Source organism: Cervus canadensis, chromosome 25, assembly GCF_019320065.1.
Source record: "Cervus canadensis isolate Bull #8, Minnesota chromosome 25, ASM1932006v1, whole genome shotgun sequence".
NCBI lineage: Eukaryota > Metazoa > Chordata > Mammalia > Artiodactyla > Cervidae > Cervus > Cervus canadensis.
This window is the reverse complement of record NC_057410.1, coordinates 3,939,365-3,963,018: the sequence shown is the minus strand read 5'-3', so window position 1 is coordinate 3,963,018 and position 23,654 is coordinate 3,939,365. Positions and strand designations below refer to the sequence as shown.

At 41.2% G+C, this 23,654-nt stretch overlaps 2 protein-coding genes across 3 annotated transcripts in view; both read right to left on the bottom strand.

The window, feature by feature from the left end:
- SLC16A7 (solute carrier family 16 member 7) overlaps positions 1 to 20,791 on the bottom strand; it is a 180,794-nt gene extending 160,003 nt beyond the window's left edge. Inside the window, exon 1 of one of the 2 annotated variants that reach the window (XM_043446714.1) lies at positions 20,586 to 20,791. The gene's annotated coding sequence lies outside the window, so the exon portion shown is untranslated. The remainder of the gene's footprint in view (positions 1 to 20,585) is intronic. The other variant, XM_043446710.1, reaches the window with a different exon arrangement.
- Positions 16,836 to 21,237, bottom strand: LOC122427819 (translation initiation factor IF-2-like). Its single transcript, XM_043447533.1, has 3 exons — positions 20,709 to 21,237; positions 19,949 to 20,648; positions 16,836 to 18,428 (listed from the first exon to the last, which is right to left on the bottom strand). The coding sequence occupies exons 1-3, from the start codon at positions 21,235 to 21,237 to the stop codon at positions 18,332 to 18,334; spliced, it is 1,326 nt and encodes a 441-aa protein (XP_043303468.1). The 3' UTR covers positions 16,836 to 18,331.
- Positions 21,238 to 23,654: the final 2,417 nt, after the last annotated feature.

Here is a 23,654-nt window from a genome sequence, read left to right as displayed (position 1 = left end):
ATTCTTTACCACTGAGCCACCTGGGAAGCCCATAATTTAAATTTGCCTTCATTAAAATCCTACTAATCTGAAAAGGAAGAGGGTTTACCTCACACATCAGATTAGGTAAAGGCTAAATGTCCACTTCAATAGAAATGGAATAGAAAGTATTAATAGAAATTAATAGAAAGTATCTGGTAGAATCTTCAAGTTTAAGGAAGAAGTCACTCAAAGACTTTAAATGTTCATTTAGATACACCTAACATGTAAAATATTTTAGGGTAGCTGACAAGTTTAAAAAAATTATAAAATAAAATTTCCCAGAAAATTTTCTTTATAATCAGGTGTTGTAAATGGTAATATATAGGAGCAGGTAAAAAATATATATAAATCACAAAATTATATTGGAAAAAAATTCTACATAGAAAACACAGCCAATATCCAGGTAAAACAGTATTTCTAAGTCAAAGACATCACTTTTTGCACCAAAATTTAATGGTAGATAGGCGATTCCCACAAAACCAAGGAAAAAGTGAATTGTAGGTAGGAAGATGGGGAATGATGGTGTCAATGGTCAAAAGACATAACGTTTTCTCTTTGGAAGTTCTTGACCTTAATATGTACATGTTATCAGAGATCACACACACAATAAGAGTGTCATTACTGAACAATTAGTACTGTTAACTTCCATGCATTTTGGACTTGAAGGGGAACATTATACTTTAAAAGAATTAGCTTTTGCATGATCTTTATTTTCATTGCCTTGAAGGGTACGGGAAATGTGGAAGGAAAGTCTAGTGTGCTGATTATAGACTTCCAAACATTAGTCAACATGTAGGAAATCTGTTCTGGGCCTTGAATGCAGGTGACTTTTACTCATCTTTTAGCCCCATTATTTTTTTTTAATTTTATTTTTAATTGGAGGATAATTATTTTACAATACTGTGATGGTTTCTGCCATACACCAAGATGAATCAGCCATAGGTATACAATGTCCCCTCCCTCTAAAACCTCCCTCCCATCTCCCTCCACCTCTCCAGGTGGTCACAGAGCACTGGCTTTGGGTTCCCTGCATCATAAAGCAAATTCCCACCGGCTATCTACTTTGCATATGGCAATGCCTATGTTTCAATGCTATTCTCTGAAGTCATTCCAGCTTCTCTCTCCCCAGCTGTGTTCAAAAGTCTGTTCTCTATGTCTGCATCTCCACTGCAGATGTCATGTGTTAAGACATGACATCTGTCTTTCCCTTTCTGACTTACTTCACTTTGTATAATAGGCTCTAGGTTCGTCCACCTCATTAGAACCAACTCAAAAGCATTCTTTTTATAGTTGAGTAATATCCCATTGTGCATTAGCCCCATTATTGAGTACAACTATATTTTTAATTTCATTTGTCTCAATCATGCTAGAAAGTATGGAATGAGCTTATATGGCAACACAACTAGCAAAAAAATACCAAGCATCTATATTTTTAAATCTATAATAACACAGAAATCTATACTGGTCAGCCATGTGGTTTAACAAATGTTTGAGTATGAGGTATAAACAATAAAGCTTTAGAATATGGTGAGAAAAATGATCTAGGGATGCTGAGTTGCCTGTTTAAGGAAATCTATGAAGTATAGCAGATAAGCATATAAATTGTATTGATAATTACACAACTTAGTGATATGGCCACAAGCTATAAATGCTATACAGCTATAAAAGGAAAGATAATTTTGGGTTACATGTCAGGGAATGGTTCCAATATTTTTTTTCTTAATATTTTTGCAATACACAGTAAATGTCTTTTCCTCCCACAAGGCAAAAAAAAAAAGAAAGAAAAACACATAAAACCCACACAATTACATAAAATGTGGTCAGTTAACAATAGTAAAATAAAGCTATATTTTAGTAATTAATAAATTTTATCAAAGGAGTTCAAAATTTTAGAATGCCTCTATGTATGATGTGGCAATTCATAGAAATAAGAGGGCAAAATGTCAGTAAAATAAATGTTTTCCTAATGATTAAAAACCTCAAGGTTTAGGAAATCAAAGTTAGTCTATGAATAATAAACAAAATAACCATAGTGACCTCACATGAGATGTGTTCATTTACTTCTCTAATAATGAAGTTATATTTGCATTATTTTGAGTAGATTAGGCCAGACCACGGGTCTCAAAAATTAAGTCCCCACATCATTTTGCTTTTATTATTATTATAGCAACACAAAAATTTTAGTAATCCATATGACCCTGATGCTTTGCGTTTTATTATGGAAAAAGACAGTGGCCACCTACTTTGATATGCATTGCAAAATACCTTAGAATATATTACATGTTTGACTATGGAAATGAAATCCAAATTCAGTTACTCTTCAGGCACATGTAGGACTTTATAAATAATATTTTCAAAATTCTATTTTGTTTAAACACAGAGGTCTTTCCTCCAGGCACTATTTCCTCCGTGGTGCTCCATTAAGCGAAGTTCTGTTCAAAAATGGCATCTGTAATCAAGTTTGGAAAATTCTGGACTTAGGCATTACCCGAACAGAGTGTAATTTGGGCTGTAATTTGTCCAAAGCCAAGTGGTGTTTTATGGGTACATTAATAATGATGAATGACGACTTCCCTGGTAGAGTAGTGGGTAATAATCTGCCTGCCAAGACAGGGGACATGAGTTCAATCCGTGGCCTGGGAAGATTCCACGTGCTGAGGAGTAAATAAGGCCACGTGCCACAACCACTGAGCCTGCACTCCAGAGCCTTCAAGCTGCAACTCCTGAGGCCCACACGCCCCAGAACATGTGCTCCACAGCAAAAAGCCACTGCAGCCAAAAAGGAGCCCCTGCTCACCACGACCAGAGAAAGCCCGCGTGTGGCAACAAAGACCCAGCACAGCCAGAAGATAACTGAATAAATTAATTAAAAATAAATAAATACCTGATACCTATACATGTGGGGGCTTCCCTGGTAGCTCAGTAGGTAAAGATTCTGCTTGAGATGCAGGAGATCTGAGTTCAATCCCTGGGTCGGGAAGATCCTCTGGAGAAGGAAATGACAACCCACTCCAGTATTCTTGCCCGGAAAATCCCATGGACAGAGGAGCCTGGCGGGCTACAGTCTCATGGGGTCACAAGAGTCGGACACGATTTAGGGACTAAACCACCACCACCACCTATATACGTTAAAAAAATTATGATGGATGAGGATATAATTGAATAAGAATAAACCATTTTACCTTTATCAATCTTATGAGTATGCATTAATCTAGGAAATATATTCACATGACTAAAGACATGTCAAATAGAAAATAACATATGCAGGTTAGATCTTTTATTTCATTCTTTAGGAAGAACACTATCCTAAAATTTTAAAAAGTGATCTCATCCACACCACATATTAACTCAAAATACTATGCATTAGAAAAACATCTAGATTAATTATTTAATGAAGTTAGCCATCCACCTCACCAAACAATACATTTATGCCAAGTGCATGTTCAGTCTCTTCAGACATGTCTAACTTTTTGAGATCTCATGAACTGTAGCCCGACAGGCTCCTCTGTCCATGGGATTATCCAGGCAAGAATACTAGAGCGGGTGGCCATTTATTTCCTTCTCCTGGGGATCTTTCCGACCCAGGGATCGAACGCACGTGTTTTACATAACTTGTATTGGCAGGCGGGTTCTTTACCCCTAGTGCCTCCTGGGAAGTCCATTTATGCCACAACATATAACAAAATATGCAAAGTCTTACTGATTTTAGGTAAATTCTCAAGCAGAATATGACTTTTAACTGAGTAATGATGCTAGAAAATATGCTATTAAGTATAATAAAAGAAATGAGTTCCAGTTACCTTTTATACAATGAATGTTACAGGAAATGTGGAAACGCATAACACATAGCTTAGTTCTCCTCATGTAATGGGCTTACTGCGTAAATGCTGAAATCCCCTGATTTCTATGGACTACAACTTTCTCCAGAATAAAAGTGACCCAATTCCCCTTCCTCATTCTATTGAATATTATTTTTTACCTTTATTAAGAGTTGACTTGAGACAACTTGAATAACTAAATATTAATAATAGAAACAAGTAGTCTTAAGATGATAAGAAGATAATTTTTACACAATAAAAGGCTAATAACTTAAAAATCAACTCACAATATTTCCTTTTTTGTATTCATGAAAAAATGTTGGAATTTTTTTCGTTAAAAACTAAAATATCTATCAAAATTTAAAGTAAATTTAGGAAAAATGAAGAGCTTATCTATAGAGGACAAACACAAATTGGACACTTTTAGAGGACCACCCAGAATATCTGTATTACATGAAAAATGATTGTTGCTGCTGTCTAATTTTTTCAGTTTTGTTTGAAGTAAATGACCAAACAGTTTGGTCAGAAGCAAACAGAGAATTCCCATAAAAAGATGTTATTTAGGTATTATCAGAGTGCTTCCTACCTTCAGTAAATACTTTAATAAAGTGCTTCCAATTCTGTTCTATAGCAAGTAAAATGCTGTAGAATGAAATTCCTACTCTATGTATTGATAGCTAAAGGTTACAGCCCAGGGTGGTAAATCTACAAGCCAGTTACTTTAGGCATCATGCTGTTGCATGTTCTTTATGGTTTTCTTTGTCAGTCGGCTTCTGGAAACTTTTAGGTTCCCCTGACCGTTATCTGTAGTTTCCCCTTCCAGTAAAGCCAAAGGGCATTTCAGAGGGCAGTCACTAGGTGCTGGCCAGAGTCAATGCCAAGATCCAACAGAGTCAAGTCATGGAGCAGGAACCAGGCCAGGGTCCAAGATGAGGCAACATGCAGGTTCCAACAGGAACATCTTTTTAGACTCTCCAGCACTTTATAAAGCTCACAGGTAAATCCACATGTTATGTGTTCAGAAAACATACACGCCAGGAGCATAAATGTCTTATGTTGCTTAGGACACTCGTTCAGCAACATGCCAAAGATGGATTTCTGGAGTAATGGCAACGGCAGCCATGACACTATAACTGGAACGGTCACCAGAGACACAAATGCCTGGTCACTCTGCTGGCATTATTATTATTGGCACAACTGTGTGACTGCATGGTGGGCTAGTTTCACAGAGGCAACAAATCTAGCATCTGAATGTCTGCCAATCTTGGCACACACTTCTCTGCACACACCCATTTTCAATCCTATCAGGAAACTACTCCTACAAGAAAATGTGAGAAAAAAAAAAAAAGGTAAGAGTCAGTGTCAAGTGAAGGAAAATAAAGATTTTAGTAGTGATCACTGATATACTGGAAACAAAAATCAAGCTGTAAAATTAAAAAATTATGAGGTTGTATGTGTTTTTATTTTCAGATTTCTAGGAATTTGAGAGAATTCCCAGGAATGTAGGAAGGGGACGTCTGCATTGGCATATAATACACTTTTTTTTTTTAAAAGCAAACTTCGATTCTCTATTAATATAAATTTAAAAAGTGAACCTAGAGATTATCATACTAAGTGAAGTAAGAGAAAGACAAAGACATTATATCACTTATATGTGGAACCTTAAAAAATTATACAAATGAACTTACAAACAAAAACAGAATTACATACATAGAAAATAAATTTATAATTACCAAAGAATAAAGGAGGGGGATAAATTATAAGTTTGGGATTAATAAATATACACTCCTATATATAAAATAGATAAAAAACAAGGACCTACTGTATAGCACAGGGAACTATATTTAATATGCTATAATAACCTATAATAGAATCTGAAAAAATATATGTATATACATATAAAACTGAATCACTTTGCTATATAGCTGAAACTAACATAATACTGTAAGTCAACTATACTTCAATTTAAAAATGTCATGGCACTTCAACTACCTTGCATTATCCTGATGCCTTTTTTAACATAAAGAGCATATCAGAAACACTTTCTCTGATATCATTAATTATTTGATTACAAAAGATGGATGGTCCATTTCAGGAGCCAAAACAGTCCTTGCAGAAAGTTTTCGCATCCCAATAAATTGTTTGGGGATATCATATTTGTTTTCAGAATTAATTGATACTCCTTAGTTGGCTTAAAGCTCAATATTCAGAAAACTAAGATCATGGCATCCATTCCCATCACTTCATGGCAAATAGATGGGGAAAGAGTGGAAATAGTGTCAGACTTTATTTTTTTGGGCTCCAAAATCACTACAGATGGTGACTGCAGCCATGAAATCAAAAGAGACTTACTCCTTGGAAGAAAAGTTATGACCAACCTAGACAGCATATTAAGAAGCAAAGACATTACTTTGCCAACAAAGGTCTGTCTAGTCGAGGCTATGGTTTTTCCAGTAGTCATGTATGGATGTGAGAGTTGGACTGTGAAGAAAGCTGAGCACAGAAGAATTGATGCTTTTGAACTGTGGTGTTGGAGAAGACTCTTGAGAGTCCCTTGGACTGCAAGGAGATCCAACCAGTCCATCCTGAAGGAGATCAGTCCTGGGTGTTCATTGGAAGGACTGATGCTGAAGCTGAAACTCCAATACTTTGGCCACCTGATGCAAAGAGTTGATTCATTGGAAAAGACCCTGATGCTGGGAAGGACTGGGGACAGGAGGAGAAGGGGACGACAGAGGATGAGATGGCTGGATGGCATCACCGACTTGATGGACATGAGTTTGAGTAAACTCCGGGAGTTGGTGATGGACAGGGAGGCCTGGCGTGCTGCGATTCATGGGGTCGCAAAGAGTCGGACCCGACTGGGTGACTGAACTGAACTGAACTGAACTGAATAGGATTATTGATCATAATCCTATATGTTTTCAACTTGAATCTGTGTGTGTTCTCAGTCTCTCAGTTGTGGCCAGCTCTTTTGACTCCAAGGACAATAGCCCACCAGGCTCCCCTGCCCACGGAATTTTCCAGGCAGGAATACTGGAGTGGGTAACCATTTCCTACTCCAGAGGATCTTCCTGACCCAGGGATGGAACCTGCATCTCCTACACTGGCAGGCAGATTCTTTACCACTGTGCCACCCGGGAAGCCCCTAGACTATTCATACAAGTGTTCCGTTAACAAGGGAGCATTTCCTTTTTTCCCCATCAACTCTGTGCTAGAAAATACTATTCAGTAGGTGGTATGTATATGTGCTTAGTTGCTCAATTCTGTCCGATTCTTTGCGATCCCATGGACTGTAGCTCACCAGGCTCCTCTGTCCATAGGGATTCTCCAGTCTAGAATACTTGAGTGGGTTTCAGGGCCCTCCTCCAGGGGATCGTCCCAACCCAGGGACCAAATCCAAGGCTCCCGCATTGCAAGTGGATTCTTTACTGTCTGAACCACCAGGAAAATCCTCAGTAGGTGGTAAGAATACCTTATAATTTTCCCAGCCTTCCTTGATTGGATATCTTTTGCGGGTCAAGGAAGGGACATTTAAATTGCAATGCACAAATTACATTCTATTGTCAATGGCAAGGAAAGGTCCCATTCACATTGTGTGTTAGTGGATAAACAAGACAGAGCATTCATTCCAACTGTCTCACATTTTAAAACATGTAGTACCTCAATTATGTATTTTGAAGTTGTTCTTCTATGAAAGAAATACATTTTAAAACAATGATGTTGGAATTTCATTACAGCACCGTCTTCAACATGCTACAGTCGAATGCTCCTGTTTCTATAACGAGGCTATGTAAAGAGCTAAATTGCTTATAGTGGGAAACGTCCTAAGTCCTTTTGAAATGGACTCTGTATAAGATGAATTCTTGCAATGAATTTTAAGTATAATGAAGTTATGGTACTTAAATGAACCAATTATTACTAAGATTTTTTTTTTAAATGTGACATGAATAGTTTTTCTTATTAAGGTATAATTGGAACTGAATGTACCTATTTTAAAAAGCATAATCAAGTACTCAAAAAAAAGGTTAGAACAATATTCAGATCCCAATTTATTTAAACATAGCCTTCATTAAATACTGTTCTCCATTTCTTCTCAATTTCTTGGTACTAGCATCCATCCCAACATGCACAGTTCACAGAGCTGACATTTTTGAAAGAAGGATTATTCATGCGTGCTCTGGTCTGAATGCTTGTGGTCCCCCAAACTCATGATCAAATCTTATGCCCAAGGCAATCATTTCAGGAGGTAGGGCCTTTGTGAGGTGTTTAGGTCATGAGGATAGAGCCCTCATCAATGGAATTAGTACTCTGCTATAGACCCCCAGAGGACTTCGCAGGTGGCACTAGAGGTAAAGAACCCGCCTGCAGGAGACATAAGGGAAGCAGGTTCAACCCCTGGAAGATCCCCTGGAGGAGGGCACAGCAACCCACTCCAGGATTCTTGCCTAGAAAATCTCATGGACAGAGCAGCCTGGGGGGCTACCGCCCAGGGAGTCACAAAGAGCTGGACATGACTGCAGCCTCTTAGCACACAGACGCAGACCTCACAGCGCTCCAGAGTCCCTTCCACGGTGCCAGGACACAGCTAAGAGTCTGCAACTCAGAGCAGACCCTTGCCCAACCACACTGGCACCCTGATCTCTGACTTCCAGCTTCTAGAACCCTGAGAAATAAATGTGCTGTTTATAAGCTACCCAGGCTGTGGTATTTTGTCACAACAACCCAAATGGACTAAGACAATACGAAAGAGAGACAAGATGCAATTTTGCCAACATTTCTCTTGTCCTCTTAATGTTTGGTTTGTTTTGTGTGAAAGACTTACAGGTGTGAATTTCATATTTAAAAGCAGGACTCTTTTAAAAGCAGCACATTCAAGAAGGACAGAATTCTAAGTGTTTCTCTATTATCTTCCCCACAATTTCCCTTCTCTATAAAATGTGTGTGCAGAGAGGGAGGAGTCTACTCCTACCTGCGAAGACTACATGGAACAGAGGGGAAAATATGGATTTTGGAAATACAGCTAACCCCCCTGACACATCAGATGCTCCCTTTCTTCCTAAATTAGTGAAAACAATACAGGATACCCATGTAACAGGGCTGTTGATGTTGTCAGATAATGACTTTCTGGATTATGTGAGGTGATATATGTAAGCCCCTGCAGCTATATCTCTGAATATGTGTCTTCTCTTCTTTCTTTTCAAATTCCCAAGTATGTAAATCCTTTGAATGCCAAGAGAAGACTAAAAAAATCACATCTTTCCATTTAGATTTTATAGACCACAATGCAGTATCTCACTGTATAGCTGAGGAGACGTTAGTAGTACTGCTTTAAGACAAAAACTAGTAAAGTAAGATGTTTAATAAAATGTGAAATAATTTAAAATAGTGTTGTGACCCCATGGGCTGCAGCCCGCCAGGCTCCTCTGTCCACGGGATTTCCCAGGCAAGAATACTGGAGTGGGTTGCCATTCTCTTCTCCAGGGGATCTTCCCAGCCCTGGGATCGAACCTGTGTCTCCTCTGTCTCCTTCATTGGCAGGCAGATTCTTTATTGTAGAGCCACTGGGGAAGCCCAATTTAAAACTGATTATATCCTTAAAAAGTTGGAGGGAACGTTTCCTCTTAAATGAAAGTTACAGATCAAATATGCATAACAATTTTGATACTGAAGTATCCCAACAAACAGTAATAATTAGGTTTCTAAGCATTTAGAATGAGATTTTTAAATTGGTAACACCGCTATATAAGTGTATATGGCCTTTTTTGAAATAGTTGAAAACACATGTAGATAACGGGCCCACAAAGGTTAATAGAGTAATAAAACTGTTATTGGTAAAAATAAATTTAAAACAATAAATTTTGCATGCTTCCTCATTGAAGTGTTTTTATCTTTAAATTACCACGTTACTAAGAAAATTAACAATAAAAAAGGAAACAATTTCTAGATGAACTTGAGATCTGACATTACTAAATCCTCCAGTCGTAGGCCATTGCTGTGTGTAATTCATGTTCTCCCCAGGGCAGAGTGGCCAGGTGACTCTCCAGAGAGATGCTAACGTGGTCCACGGGGGACGGGCTTACACTGTCTTACATCCCCTGCGGTTTCTTCTGAATTGTTCACCTTTTCCTACCTACTTATTACGCTGTCCTATCAATTAGTGATATGCAAATATTCCTGCAGTATCTGCCACTTTTTAAGTTCAGAAAAAGAAACTGGTACACTGACTGTTTTTCTTCTGAAAGAGGCCATAGCTTTAGGAAAACACATCCAAGCATTTTATTGCTACATTGAAGACACCAGACAATAAATACCTGGAATTCATATGGTACTAGGAAGGGGCACTACAGAAAAAGGAGGACATTACAAATAACTGAACCTCAAGAGGCAGAGTTAAGAGCTATGGACCTCATTTCACTTAGACTATTCATCTCTCAGCTCTAGGACGTTTCCACTTCTTTCACTGAAGCTTTCTTTGATCACTCCATTACATAGCAAAGTCTCCTTCTGGAATCCTAGAGCAGGGGTCAACAAATACACTTCTCTAAACTGAAAGATTTTTCTCTAAACTGCAGGATATTTTTCTCTAAACTGAAAGTTTTCTCTAAACTGAAAAATATTTTAGGATTAGCAGATTTAATCACAACTATTGAACTCAATCTGCCACAGAAAACAGAAACAAATGGGTGTGGCTATATTCCAGAAGAAAACTTTGTATTTATATAAACAGGAAGGAGGTCAGATGAGGCTCAAGGATTATTTACACTTGGTTAACCATGTTGTAGACAATCAATGTTCTATGATTTTGACACTCAATCCTACTTGATTGTTCCTTTAACTCCCCACAGAGAGAATGTCTCTGAAATTAGTCTCCTTAAGAAGATCAAGAAAGATGACTTAGACATAATCTTTTCTAGTCTTTGTGCAGATTATTTCATGGAGCAATGCTCAATTATTTACTGGTTTAAATTGACTTAACATATGCAAGCAAGATCTAGTTGCCATTAGCAGCCTAGCTGCACTGGAACATCTACTGAGACATTGACCTTCGGGGTTCTCTAACGGGCAGCCTCCTCTAGCTGAGTCTTTATTCTACCTGCATATTTCTTACTTGGTAATAATGAGGAATAGAAATTCTATTCTTAAAAGATCAGACACAGAGGAAGCACTTAAACATTGCTTTAAAAAAAAGCACAACAATAGTTGACATAGGTTTGTATCTTAGTATGAAAAAACACCTCTAAATCGTGATAGCATAATCGCTATTGTTTTTCCCTTTGCCACAGTCTTTAAATGTGTTCATATGTGCTACTACTTCTAAGTGGAAAGTCAGGAATTTCCATCTTAAAACTCCTTTGGGATATATTCCCAGTTGATGTTACTAATTTTGTGTCTATGCGAAAAATTCAGCACTTAAAAATATTTTTGCAGCATCAATATCAATGCTGAATTATCTTCCTGTATGTGTCAAAACCCAGAGTTCTTAAAAAAAAAAAACAGAGTTTTGTCTATATGGGAAACACCCATATTACTATCAAGTCAATGAGTTGTTGTTCTTTGAATTTCTTACTTGGATCAGGCTGTGAAAATAATATTATAATTCATAAATAACTGTGCGCAGAAGAGGATTTTTCAAACATAAAGAGGCTCTGCCTCAAAATGCACCAAAAATATTAGTAGAGATAAAAGAAAAATAATTGTGATTACCACTTATGTTACCTGCATTATTTTTTTACTCTCCAGCAGCAATCCTGTGATATAGGCTTTATTGTTTCCATTTTTTAAAATGAGGCAACTGAGGCTCTGAAGGTTTACATAGCTTGATTTGGGTTAAACAGCTGAGATGTGGCTAAATCAAAATTCCACCAAGGTCTGTCTATCTATCCACAAAGACTCTGACCCAACATGTGACACGGTGATGGAGGAAAAAGGGAAAGAGAAAAGAGAGACCCACAGAATAAGACAGACTAGAGGGCACAGGACCCTGGCGCTCTACACATAGCTGATGGAAAGACAGAAATTGCCTAAACTTGCTTTGAAAATAGGTTCCATGATGTGTGGGACTCAAGACTAAACGGAGCTTACTGTTTTATTCACAGCCATCTCTAACATCTAAAACGGTGTCTGGAGCACAGTGGATGAATAAATAGTTGTTATTAAAGGATTACATTCTCCGGCTTGAAATATGTCAGAGGCTTTACTCCAAATCCCACTTCACGGCAGATGTGACAGGTACAGATCCATGAGAATTCTCCAGCCCCACTGTTCATGTACCCACCACTGCCCACAGCCTGGAGTATGCACAGGAGTCCTGCCACCCTCTGCACACCCCCACCCCATCATCTTGCTACCTGTCCTGAAGGGACGGAATCCTGGAATTACTGTTTATTCAGTCCCTAATGGGTCCCCAGCCTCCTTGAGTCCACAAGTGATAAGAGGTCATTATTTTCTCGAAGCCTTTTAGTTTGGTTCCAGATATTTCCTTTAAAGAGTAAGGAAGTCCTATCATTCTTCCAACTCTGTGTTTTAACAGATCAAGCCCTGTTATCCTCGACTAGTCTTTCTTTTTTTAACATTTCTCAAACTTCCTTCCTCTAGAATCTCTTAAAATCCAGTGCAGAATTGCATATTTTAAAATACTTATATTGAGAAGGTACATTGTGGTTAATAGATTCAGGACCAGATCCCTCCACTGACAAGATGTGACAACCTTGGGCAAGATACTTAACCTCTGGCCCTAATTCCCTCACCTGTAAAATAAGGGTCATAATAATGTTTTCTCATAAGGCTTGGAGGATTAAATTAGTTAAAAATGTGTAAGATGAATATGTAAAATGATGCCTGGCATGTAGAAGTCCTGGATAAAGGCAAGCTATTTTTACTCAAAGTAATCTTTATAGCTTTACCTAAGAGTCACATCTTTGGTCTCTAAATTCACTTATTACACACACACACACACACACACACACACACACACACAGCATGTTAGGTTCTTTACCTCTTATGGCATTAATCTGCAAAGACAAGTAATTTTACTGAGGGGCTAATTTCTAATTGTAAACAAAATTTAAAATGAGTTTCCTTCTCTCTTCCCTTTCAGTGTTTATTCATTTATTCATTCATTATGCTCAGCGTAATGGGCCACAGAAAGAAAATGTTCAGCTCTGAGGTAGCAATGGGTCCTTCCAAAGGCAGATCTCTCTGTATGCCTTTATTTCCCACCTTCTAATTTCATCTGAAAAAAGATGACACCAATGGCCAGTGGGATCATGAGCAGGTGATCAAACATTTATATTCATAAACAACCATTTTCAGCCTTCAACTATTTTGTACATAAACGGACTTTCCTAAACTTGAACGCTTCCAGAAACATAGCGGCCCTAAAAACAAGCTTAACCAGGTCACATAAAGAAGAGGTAGAAAAGTGAATACGTTACATTCATAGAGAAAACATAAGACACGTGAGCTGTCACCACAAATGTACAGGCTGTCAATCAACCCAGAAAAAGATTTACTTTGTGTGGTGCCAGAAAGCTAAGGACCCTCGGTAGCAGGAAGAAGAATGTAGTCACAGCTGGAACCGCCTTTGAAAGAACAGGCTGCCTGAGTACACATCTATTGTTGTCAGTGGCTAAGTCGTGTCTGACGCTTTGTGACCCCATGGACTGCAGCATGCCAGGCTCCTCTGTCCTCTACTGTCCCCTGGAGTTTGCAATACACATACTGAAGTCTTAAAAAAGCTTCTTGTACCTATCCAGAGGCTTCAGAGAAAATCTGAATGTGGTGTTTACACCCAGCTTTGAAGGTTGAAGCTAGGCATGGAAACAGCAGGAGGTTAGAGCATTTTAAGATGAAAGAACAGCATGGCCAATAATGTGGAGGCAGGAGACAGAATGAAAATAAATAAGGCACAGGGGAGTTCAGTTTGACCTGAGGATGGTGGCAGTGGGAGATGAGCCTGGAAAAGATAGTCGGAAATACAGAGATTGCAATGTTGGTCCTTAGACCTAGGTAATGGGAGTCACAGCGTTATTAACATACAGGAAAGGGAGGGGTATTTCAGTGAGAGTATCTGGAGGCACACACAGAATTAACTAGAACATTGACAAAGTATTAGCAAAGACATCAGCTAAGAGACTAGGATGTGAGTCTAAGTAGTATGTCAAAAGTGCCTGGACCCCGGCATCATCAGAAATGAGGACACTGATGAAAGAAGTAGTTTGAATGTCTTAGCAACTGACTGTAAAATACAAGGCTGGGGCAGGGGGTGGGAGGCTTGAGGTTCTCGTTCTAGATCAGAATACTAGTACCAATAAAAGAAAGGGAGCCAACAGAAGCAAAGAAGAGTGTTCAGAAGAGACCACAGGATGTTGGCGGAGTCCGCAGCGCAGAAGAGGGAGCTGTCCAGCAGGCATTTGGAGAGTTCTGGCCACAGTTATGTGAAGGTCAGGGTTGAAGATAATGGCTTGAGTGTTACTCCCACTGAGGTCAAAGCACAGTCCAAGAGAGGACAAGCTTTGCCAATGGATCAAATTTAGACAAGAGAAGAATTTGAAACAGAAATTGAGGAGCACATACTTGAGTGAGTAGGTGAAAGGGCAAGTCGCTCAGTCGTGTCTGACCCTTTGAGCCCGCCAGGCTCCTCTGTCCATGGAATTCTCCAGGCAAGAAAATTGGAGTGGGTGTCCATTCCCTTCTCCAAGGGATTTTCCTGACCCAGAGATCGAATCCAACTCTCCTGCACTGCAGGAGCATTCTTTATCATCTGAGCCACAAGGGAAGCCCAAGAATAGTGGAGTGAGTAGCCTATCCCTTCTCCAGGGGGTCTTCCCAACCCAAGAATCGAACCAGGAGGGGTCTGCAGCATTGCAGGCAGATTCTTTACCAGCTGAGCTATGACATGAAAGGAAGGTCGAAGAGGAAGCCACTAATGAGCAATCAGAGAAGTCGGAGAAGCGCAAAGAGCACCTAGAAATCAAGAGGAGTTTAAGCAGCAGCAGGTGCCAACATTACCAAAGGCTGTGGACAGTGTGAAGTCAGCGAAGATTTAGAGCCTCAGAGGTCAGTTATAACCTGATTATAAAATGTTAATACTTAATATATTTTACAAGGAAGAGCTCACTCCTTCAAAGTACTTTCACATGATATTACTCTTTTTATCCTTTGAAGAAAACAGAAAAGAATTTCTTACTGGAAGATAGACCGATTTCAAAGATAATTTCCTTAAACATTTTCAATTTGATTTCACTGGCCAATAATTTTCAATCACATATAGCACCTTTCTTCCAAAAAGTGTCTTCAATGTCAGGGGACACTTTTGGTAATTATGACTAAGGGCAAACTATCAGCATATGGAGGGCAGGGGTCACAGACACCAAGTGTCCTGCAGTAAAAGCGGCATTCCTACACCCTGCAAAAGAGCCCTGCCCAAAATGCCAACGCTGTCACCTGTCGAGAAACACTGTTTATCACTGAACGTTGCGGTGGTGTTTGCGACACCATAGACTGTAGCCTGCCAGGCTCCTCCGTCCATGGGATTCTCCAGGCAAGAATACTGGAGTGGGTTGTCATTTCCTTCTCCAGGGGATCGTCCCAACCCAGGGATCAAACTGGGTCCCCTGCCTTACAGGCAAATTCTTTACCGACTGAGCTACAAGGGAAGCCCGTCACTGAATGTACCTTTTGTATATTTGAGAAAAACTGACAGAACTTCAGTTTCTGACATTTTGGAGAATCAATTTCAAACACAGGCAAACATTGTTAATACAATTCATCCCTTAGAAACTTTTCAAGTGAATGCATGCCTTTCAGTTTTACCGTTTATTCATGTCTAATCTAGTTCCAAAAGAAATAGGTCTTCAAATAAATTACTTAGTAGAGCAGCTTCTTACAATTTATAACTCTTCTATACATTAGCTCTAATTAGAAACTGTTTAGGAGTGTGGATGATTAATAATACTACATGTCATTGTGTTATTAGGTATGAAACAGCCAATGTTTAATGTAAACACTTTTTGAAAATACCAATATTTTGTACAGACCTTTACTTATCTAAAGAAATAGTTCTGTGTTACAATGGTAGATATTTTCTAGTTACATACTAGATACTTTCAATTGAAATTTTTAATTTTTTAAATTAAATGCCATGGTTTAATTCCAAACATGACCAAACATTAATCAGCAGTTCAGATAACTAAACCAAATTATTGTTGTTTAGTTGCTAAGTCATGTCTGACTCTTTTGCAAATCCATGGTCTGCAGCCCACCAGGCTCCTCTGTCCATGGGATTTCCCAGGCAAGAACACCAGAGAGGGTTGCCATTTCTTTCTCCAGGGTATCCTGCCGACCTAGGGAATGAACCCGCATCTCCTGCATTGGCAGACAGATTCCTTACCACTGAGCCACCAGGGAAGCCCTACTAAGCCAGAGAGTATGTCATTTTTTGTGGGACTATCTTAACTGCGCAAAACTTTTAACAAAAATATCTTTACACCAGCATCTTGTAATTGTCACCCCAATGCCTTGTAACATTTTCACGAACTTATCTGGGATTTCAATGAAGGTTAATAAAAACAAGTGAATCTTCCACGTAGGTAGATTAGGACCCTGTATTCACCATTTCAGGGGCCTATTGAGAAAATGAAGCTTTCTCTGTAAGTTTTTAAAAGGAAGTTCTATTACTCATGGAGATTTAGTGTGTGCAGTTGTTTCTCAACACATTTCCAACATACTTTGATCCAAATAGTTTTGAGAAAGTCAACAAGGATGACCTCTCAGTGAGAGTTCATTCAATGTCTTATTATGCAATTCAGCACTATCATGCCATCTACTGAGAAACTTTGCTTTTCAAAGGGTTCCCAAAAATCTGTTAAGAAGAATAAACCAGTGAACCTTATAAAAACCTATTCATCTTAAAAAAATAAAAAATAAAAACCTATTCATCTTAAGGCCAAATATTTAATACCTGACACTAGTTGTCTTTTTTTTTTTTTAAAAAAAAAAGACATTTATTCATTGCTTCTCAAACTTTATACCTATGAGTCACCTGGGGATCTTTTTATTAAAAAAAAATTATTAAAAAAAAACAAAACATTTATTTACTTGGCTGGCATGTGGGATCTGGTTCCCTGATCAGGGATGGAACCCGGACCCCGGCATTGGGAGCACAGAGTCTTAGCTACGGGACCACCAGGGAAGGCTCTGCACCTTTTAAAATAAGAGTTAATGCAAATATGAAAGATTTGGATTTTTTACGTTTATTTTTTATTGGAGGATAACTGCTTTACAATATTGTGGGGGCCTCTGCTATACATCAGTGTGAATCAGAGACCACATATTGAGTTATTTCTATGCTTGTGCTCACCCAGTGTAAGTAACGAAGGACAGGGCAAAGAAATCATAAAAAGACCCTCAACTATCCTGCCCCCAGGGCAGAGTTCCACGAGGAATTCCCTGCCAGACTGAGAGTTGTGGGCAAGAAAGGATGCTCATGCTTCCTTTGTTTCTCCCTCCCTCCTTGCTTCATTTTTTCTATAATCAGTTGCTCAGAACTATCACCTGCCAGGCACTGAACGAGGAAGGAAGAACACGGCAGACCAGTGCCTGCCCTCCATCAGCTTCAAGCAGCAGAAGCCACACTACTCAGCGGCGGGTCAGACCGCCCACCTGGGTGCTCAGCCCACTCGGCCACTTGCGAGCTGGGCACTTTGAGTCAGCTTCTTAACTCTCTGTGCCTCTTCCGTAAATGTGAATATCGGTAGATCCTCCTCTTAGGATTGTTAAAGCGATAAAAAGGAGTTAACAGACAGTGCCCAGAACATGGTGAGCATTATAGAGAAAATGTTATAGGGACTATACTCTTGGGCCTCTCAGGGTGAGGGGATGAGTCTGTCCAAAGTGCAGAAAAAACTTCCTGCTCTCTCTCTCAAAATAAAAAAGAAAGAAAAGAAAGAAATCCATTAGCAAAGACATTCTTCAGGGAAGGGAATGTCCTGCCTTCGTTAACAACAGAAAATCCTCTGTTACTTGTTTATACAGGGTCAACAGGGCAAATGGATGGGGCTGAACACACAGGTTTCTGAAGCAAGGTGCTCTTCTCAAATGTGCCTCTGAGCACATCTTACATTTTTTAAAATTGCTACATCCTTTCAAATTCCTTGAGATACATGCTTCTTCCATTGAGAAGGAAACAAACAGCAAAGAGGACAGATCAGCCCAGATGACTAGATGTTTTTTGTTTATTTTTGAGAGCAGAATTCCAACCTTATTCATCTTTGTAACCATACTGCAGTGTCTGGAGTGATTTTAGGGTTTCAAAAATAGCTAGTTTATTTTTATCAAAATATAGTTTTATTTATTTTACTTCTGGCAGCGCTGGGTCTTTGTTGCTCTCTGGTTGCCAGGAGCAGGCGCTACTCCTGAGCGTGGTGTTCCGGCTTCTCATCGCAGTGGCTTCTCTTGTTGAGGAGCTGGGCCTCTAGGTCAAGTGGGCTTCAGTAGTTGCAGCACATAGGCTCAACAGCTGGGGTGCACAGACTCCGCTGCCCTGAGGTATACGGGATCTTTCTGGACCAGGAAGATCCCGGTCCCCTGTATTGGAAGGCGGATTCGGGATCACTGGACCACCTTAGCTAGTTTATTTTTCAGGTGTTTTCAGTACACTTTATTCCTCACAATAGCACTTCGGGGTAAATACCACTAATTTCATTGTATGAATAAGAAAAACTAAGGATAAGATTGTTAAATAATTACTTATCCTACAAAAGTGAAGAAGTGAGCTTGAAATCCAGGTCCAACTCTAAAGTTAATTACCTTTTTCCACGTGAATGTCTCAAAAAAAAAGTTTGATAAATGAATATATAATGAAAAGCAGTTGCAGGAGACTTCTTTTACTTCTGATCCATGATCCAAGAATATAACTCTCCATAAAGGATATTTCTTTAAGTTTCTTTGCTCTTTTTCCCTTCAGGAGGGCTCAAGGCCAAAAATATCAGCTAGATGTTATAAAAGAGTAAATGCACGTCTACAAATAAACTGAGCGTTTATAGGAAAGGGCACTAATTTGGACACCGAGAAACAAGTGCTAAAATTTCCGTTCACTTACTGAAACAGCCCAAAGGGGAGGGGAGTACGTAATTGCAAACTGCTGATGTGAATTTTGCAAAAAAAAAACACACCTAATTTCTGACTTTATGAGCTGTTACACAACACACTGAGTTGCCTAAGTAATCTTTCCCTTTTACTGAGATCATCCCGTTGCCGGCTGACTTAGATTGCTTTAAACGCAACGTGCCCAGAAGCAGAAACTGGGGCTAAGATTGCCTCACCAGGGCCATGAAAGGGTCACCTCATTCAACCCCCATCAGTCTCTGCTCCCAGAACCCAGCTCTAAGTTTTCAGCCAAGTTCCCCCAAAATGCACACTTCGTACTTGGGATTCCAATGACACAGCACAGTCAAGCCAAGGGTCCGCTGAAAGTCTGCACCCTCCTGAGTTCCCAGTTTGAATTTGACGCACTGGGCGCCAGGAAAGGGCAGCTAGTGCTCACTGCTTCCTCCAGCCCACGCTTTTCCGCACCACTCTCATCACAGCTCGTGGTTTTACTCCCCCGCTGTGCCCCCGAACAGACCCGAGAAAGAAGATAAGACAGCCTAGCTTTCCTCTCCCGCGCGTGTTGCGTGTGTAATTTTAACATCCCTGACGCAGATCACAAATTTCCCTCCTCAGCCCTACCGGGAACGTGGCCTCGGTCACAATCCCCCGCACCCCCACCCCGCCCTGCCAAGACCAGTCTGCAACTTCGCGGAAGTTCGGGAGAAAAACGGGGTGGAGACAGACAGCAGCCGCCCAAGCAGCATCCGCCCGAGCGAGGAGGCAGTTCACACGTGAGCCACCTCCCTAGCCTCCTCGCTACCTGGCTGGGCCTGGCACCCCCAGCGTGGCGCCGCAGCTCTGCCAGGAAAAACAGCCCGGAGGCGCAGGCCCTCCTCCGCCCGCGTTAACTCACGATTCTTTTCTGTCCCCGGTGTGTCTCTCCCTTACACACCTTTCTTTCCTTCTGCCTCGCCCCCGCCACGCTACCTGGGACCCGAAACAGAAAAGACTCTTACCCGCCCCCCACCCCGGTATTTCGCCCCTCTTGCCAGCCTCTCGGAGTGCGACCATCTGCTAAAAGAAGAGGCTCCCTACACACTCTCACCCCCATGCCCACCGCCGCCCAACACCCAGCTTCTCCGGCCTGGGTCACCCCGCTGTGCTGGCGGGCACGGGCCGAGATGCTGAGGAGAAGCGCCAGGTGGGAACCTGCCAGGGAGACTCTTAGGTCCAAGAAAGGGGTGGGGGGCACGGCGCCGGGGGCGCCTTGGCGCCCGAGCTCCAGGTGCGGGCACCCGGCGGCCGGCGGCGCGCGCGGCGCGGAGCGCTCTCCGCGCGGGACCCCTCGGGACGCCCCTCCCCGACGCGCGCGCGCCCGGAGCCCGCGCCCGCCTGCGCCCCCGCAGGTCCCGCGTTGCCGTCCGCGCGCTTCGGTGACGCCAGCTCTCCGGCGGCCGCTCTGGGGATTTTTGTCTATATAAGGGCTCGCCGGCAAACTTGGCTCTGGCGCGCGTGTCACAGACTGGCCATTATTTTCACACGCGCGTGCCGTTCGCCGGGCAGCTCGGGTGACAGGCGCGCGCTCGCCTGCCTCTCCGCCAGCGTCCCCTCCGCCTCCTCCGGCTCCTCGTTTCCTCCCGGGGTGTGACTTACTTGACCCGGTCTCCGGCCCTGGGGTGGGCGCTGCAGCGGTCCGTCCGCCGCCAGTTCGCCTCGCTAGCAAAGGGTGACTGGAATTATTTATTTATTTCTGTCCCTGGACGAGTCCTCGCCCGCCGCCGGAGGTGGAGGAGGAGGCGGCGGCGGGGAGGGGAGGCGCGGCGGCTGAGCGCCCTAGTGGATGCCGAGGAGCGCGCGCCGCGCCACCGGGGGAGGGACGGGGAGGGCCGGGGAGGGGGAGGGCCCGGGGGGAGGGGGCCGGGGAGGGCGGCGGCGATCCCCCGGGGCGTGGCGCGAACCCGGGGCCGCGGGGGGCGCCGGCCACAGCCCGCTGACCGCAGGCCGACTGAGCATGCTCCGGGCGACTGTCAGAGACACTGCGGTGCTCGGGGCGCTGCACTGCAGATTTCAGCTTTGACCCAGAGAGAAAGCCACCAGATTGGTCGAGCTGTTGTTCCACATCGGTTGGGACGTGCTTTACTCGAAGTACTTGGCGCACAACCTGGGAGCCGGTGTGCGGTACCTTTGTGTGGGTACCCTGGGCAGTAGGGCAGCCTATAGGCGGGGAAAGCCGAACAAAAGGAGGGGAACCTGGCCCAAGGCGCGGAGACAGAAGAACCTCCTCGCAGTTCAAGTGTTGGGCCATTCTTCAACTGAAGTCTTTTGGGGGGCGCAAGAAGAGGGCCCACTGCGGTGTTGGGAGATTCGGTTCATCCCCCGCATCACTCACTCTAAGGGAAAAATAAATTTTACCCCGAGGGTGGAGGAGTAGCACAAAAGGACTTGGAAATGGGAAAGAAGTGAGAGAAAGTCATTTGTAAATGATTTCGGTTTAGTTTCTCAAGTTATATATATTTATTTAGTGGCCACATGGCCTGTGGGGGTCTTAGTTCCCTCACCGGCGGAACCACGCCCCCGGTGCAGTGGAAGCAGAAGTCTTAATCACTAGACGGATGGGGAAGTCCTTCAAAGTATTTAATTCTTCAAAATAGGACTTAGCTATTTGCTAGACACACGGTCACGCTCACGCTCTCACTGCTAGGGATAATGGTAAAATCAGTCTTGGTTTGATTTCTTCTACGTTTATTCTCTCCTCCTGTCTAGACATGTTTTGGGGGAAGTTGGAAAAAGGAAGTGCTGGAAATGAACATTTACATTGGCTTCCTGTAATATTTTTAAAGTTGAAGTATTACTTAGAGAAAAAGAAAGACTCTGGAAGAATAATCAGGGTCTTGGATTTGAGAAATCCAAGATTTGAGAAATCCAATCCAAATTTTCCAGTTTTTCAGTTAATTTAACTGACCCTCCCCTTTTCCTGCTCCAAAAAAAAAAAAAAAAGTGAGATACAAATGTTGCATTCATCTTAAGTAAAAATGTAACTTATTAGAAGCTTTTGTTTGTTCTAGAAGTTAAATCATTTCTAAAACACCAAGATAATTTAATTGAAATAATTGCAATTTTGAAGCCCAAGGGACAAAGACTCAAAATGGTTTTATGGTAATAATTATAATAATTACTTATTTATTAAATGTTTATCACTGTCAGACACTGTTGTAGGTACTTACATGAATTATCCCAATTAATACAATAACACTATTAGATTTCTTGGCTGAAAAAAGTACACCACATAGGAGTTGTGAGTTGTTTAATTTGAGGAAAAATGAGGTCTATAGCCTGGAAGCCAGCATTTTGGATAGCTCTGGGAAACAGCCCTAAAGAGCCAGGGTGAAGGTCGGTGTTTATGTGACTTTGGTGGAGGTGGGGTTACATGCAAACAAGCACATGTTTTTGCAGAAGGTTGCTGCTAGTCACGGGGAGTAGAGGTCACCATGAAGGGTTTTAATGCTTTTCTAGATATGAGAAGATGTAAGAGTCAGACTTGTAAAACTTTCTCCTGAAAAATATCTATCTGAAGGCCTTTTCTGCCAGTTTTTTCCAGAGCACAGAGCGCCTCATTCCTGATCTCCACTCAGAACTCCTCTCAGGGGGTGTTGAAGGTCAGCAGCTGCAGCAGCTCGTGATTTAATCCTGTAGCAATAGATGGCAAGTGCCAATTTGTAGCTGGCAGATTATTCACATTTTACAAGTGGAAACTAAGTAGTTGGCTAAACACATTGCCTTACTTCTACCATAGCTAGTCTGTAGGCTGGAAGTTTAGTTTCTGCTAATAGTTTATTACTATTACAAGATAGTAACAAAATCAACTTCTTATTGCTCTTGAAAGATTTGGGTGAGATGATATATGTGAAGATGATGGAAGATAATATAAGATGAATTAATAATGTTATCAGTAGCGTCAAAAAGTTTGGAAGAGAGTATTGCACACAGAAGGGTAGTTTAGAAACTAAAGAACTATGGCAGAAATTCCAGAAAGAACTTTAATTTCAAACAAACAAAAATCTGCACACTGACACTTAGATAAGATATGGTAGACATTTGATAATGATGGAACGTACACTTCATTTTCACGAAAAAGAATGCTAAATTTTAAAAGGAAACATTAAGATACAGATTTCAAGGTCATTTTCTTGAGTGTTCACTACTGACATTTTTCTAGTTTATTCATCGTTTTTATTTTACTTCAAGGAAAAGAAGGAAAAAGAAAGATCCTATTCACCCTTTTCCTTCTCTCTGATTTTTCTTTTATTGTCCTATATTTCTTTTTCACCCTGTACTTTTCACGGTCTGATATTCTTGGCCTATTTAACCCATTTACAAACTCTTAACCATCATTACTCATAGCACTGTATCAAAACTGTAGCAAATTTTCTTTTTAAGTCTTGTTTTTCCAACAATTAAAACCCTGGATCCAATTTATCTAATGCCCCAGTGTTAGTATGTGGGTGTTCATTTCTAAATTGCCTTGTTGCTATGGCTAGGCCTGCTATGTAAATATTTGGTTGGCTTAGAAAGGAATCTGTGAAGAGTATTAGGTGGAAATCCAGTCAATTTCTCCTATGACTTGCAATCTTAATATTCTTCAGAAATTAAGAAAAAAATACAATTTAGGGGAAAATCAAATCATATGAACAGAACTTGAAATATTTTTGGTAAAATTTCTGC

Coding starts and splice junctions, on each gene's coding strand:
- LOC122427819 (XM_043447533.1), bottom strand. CDS start 21,237: ATGGCCCAACACTTGAACTGCGAGGAGGTTCTTCTGTCTCCGCGCCTT. Junction 20,649..20,708: donor CTCCTCCTCCACCTCCGGCG/GCGGGCGAGGAC, acceptor ACCCTTTGCTAG/CGAGGCGAACTGGCGGCGGA. Junction 18,429..19,948: donor AATACCGGGGTGGGGGGCGG/GTAAGAGTCTTT, acceptor CTTCCAATACAG/GGGACCGGGATCTTCCTGGT.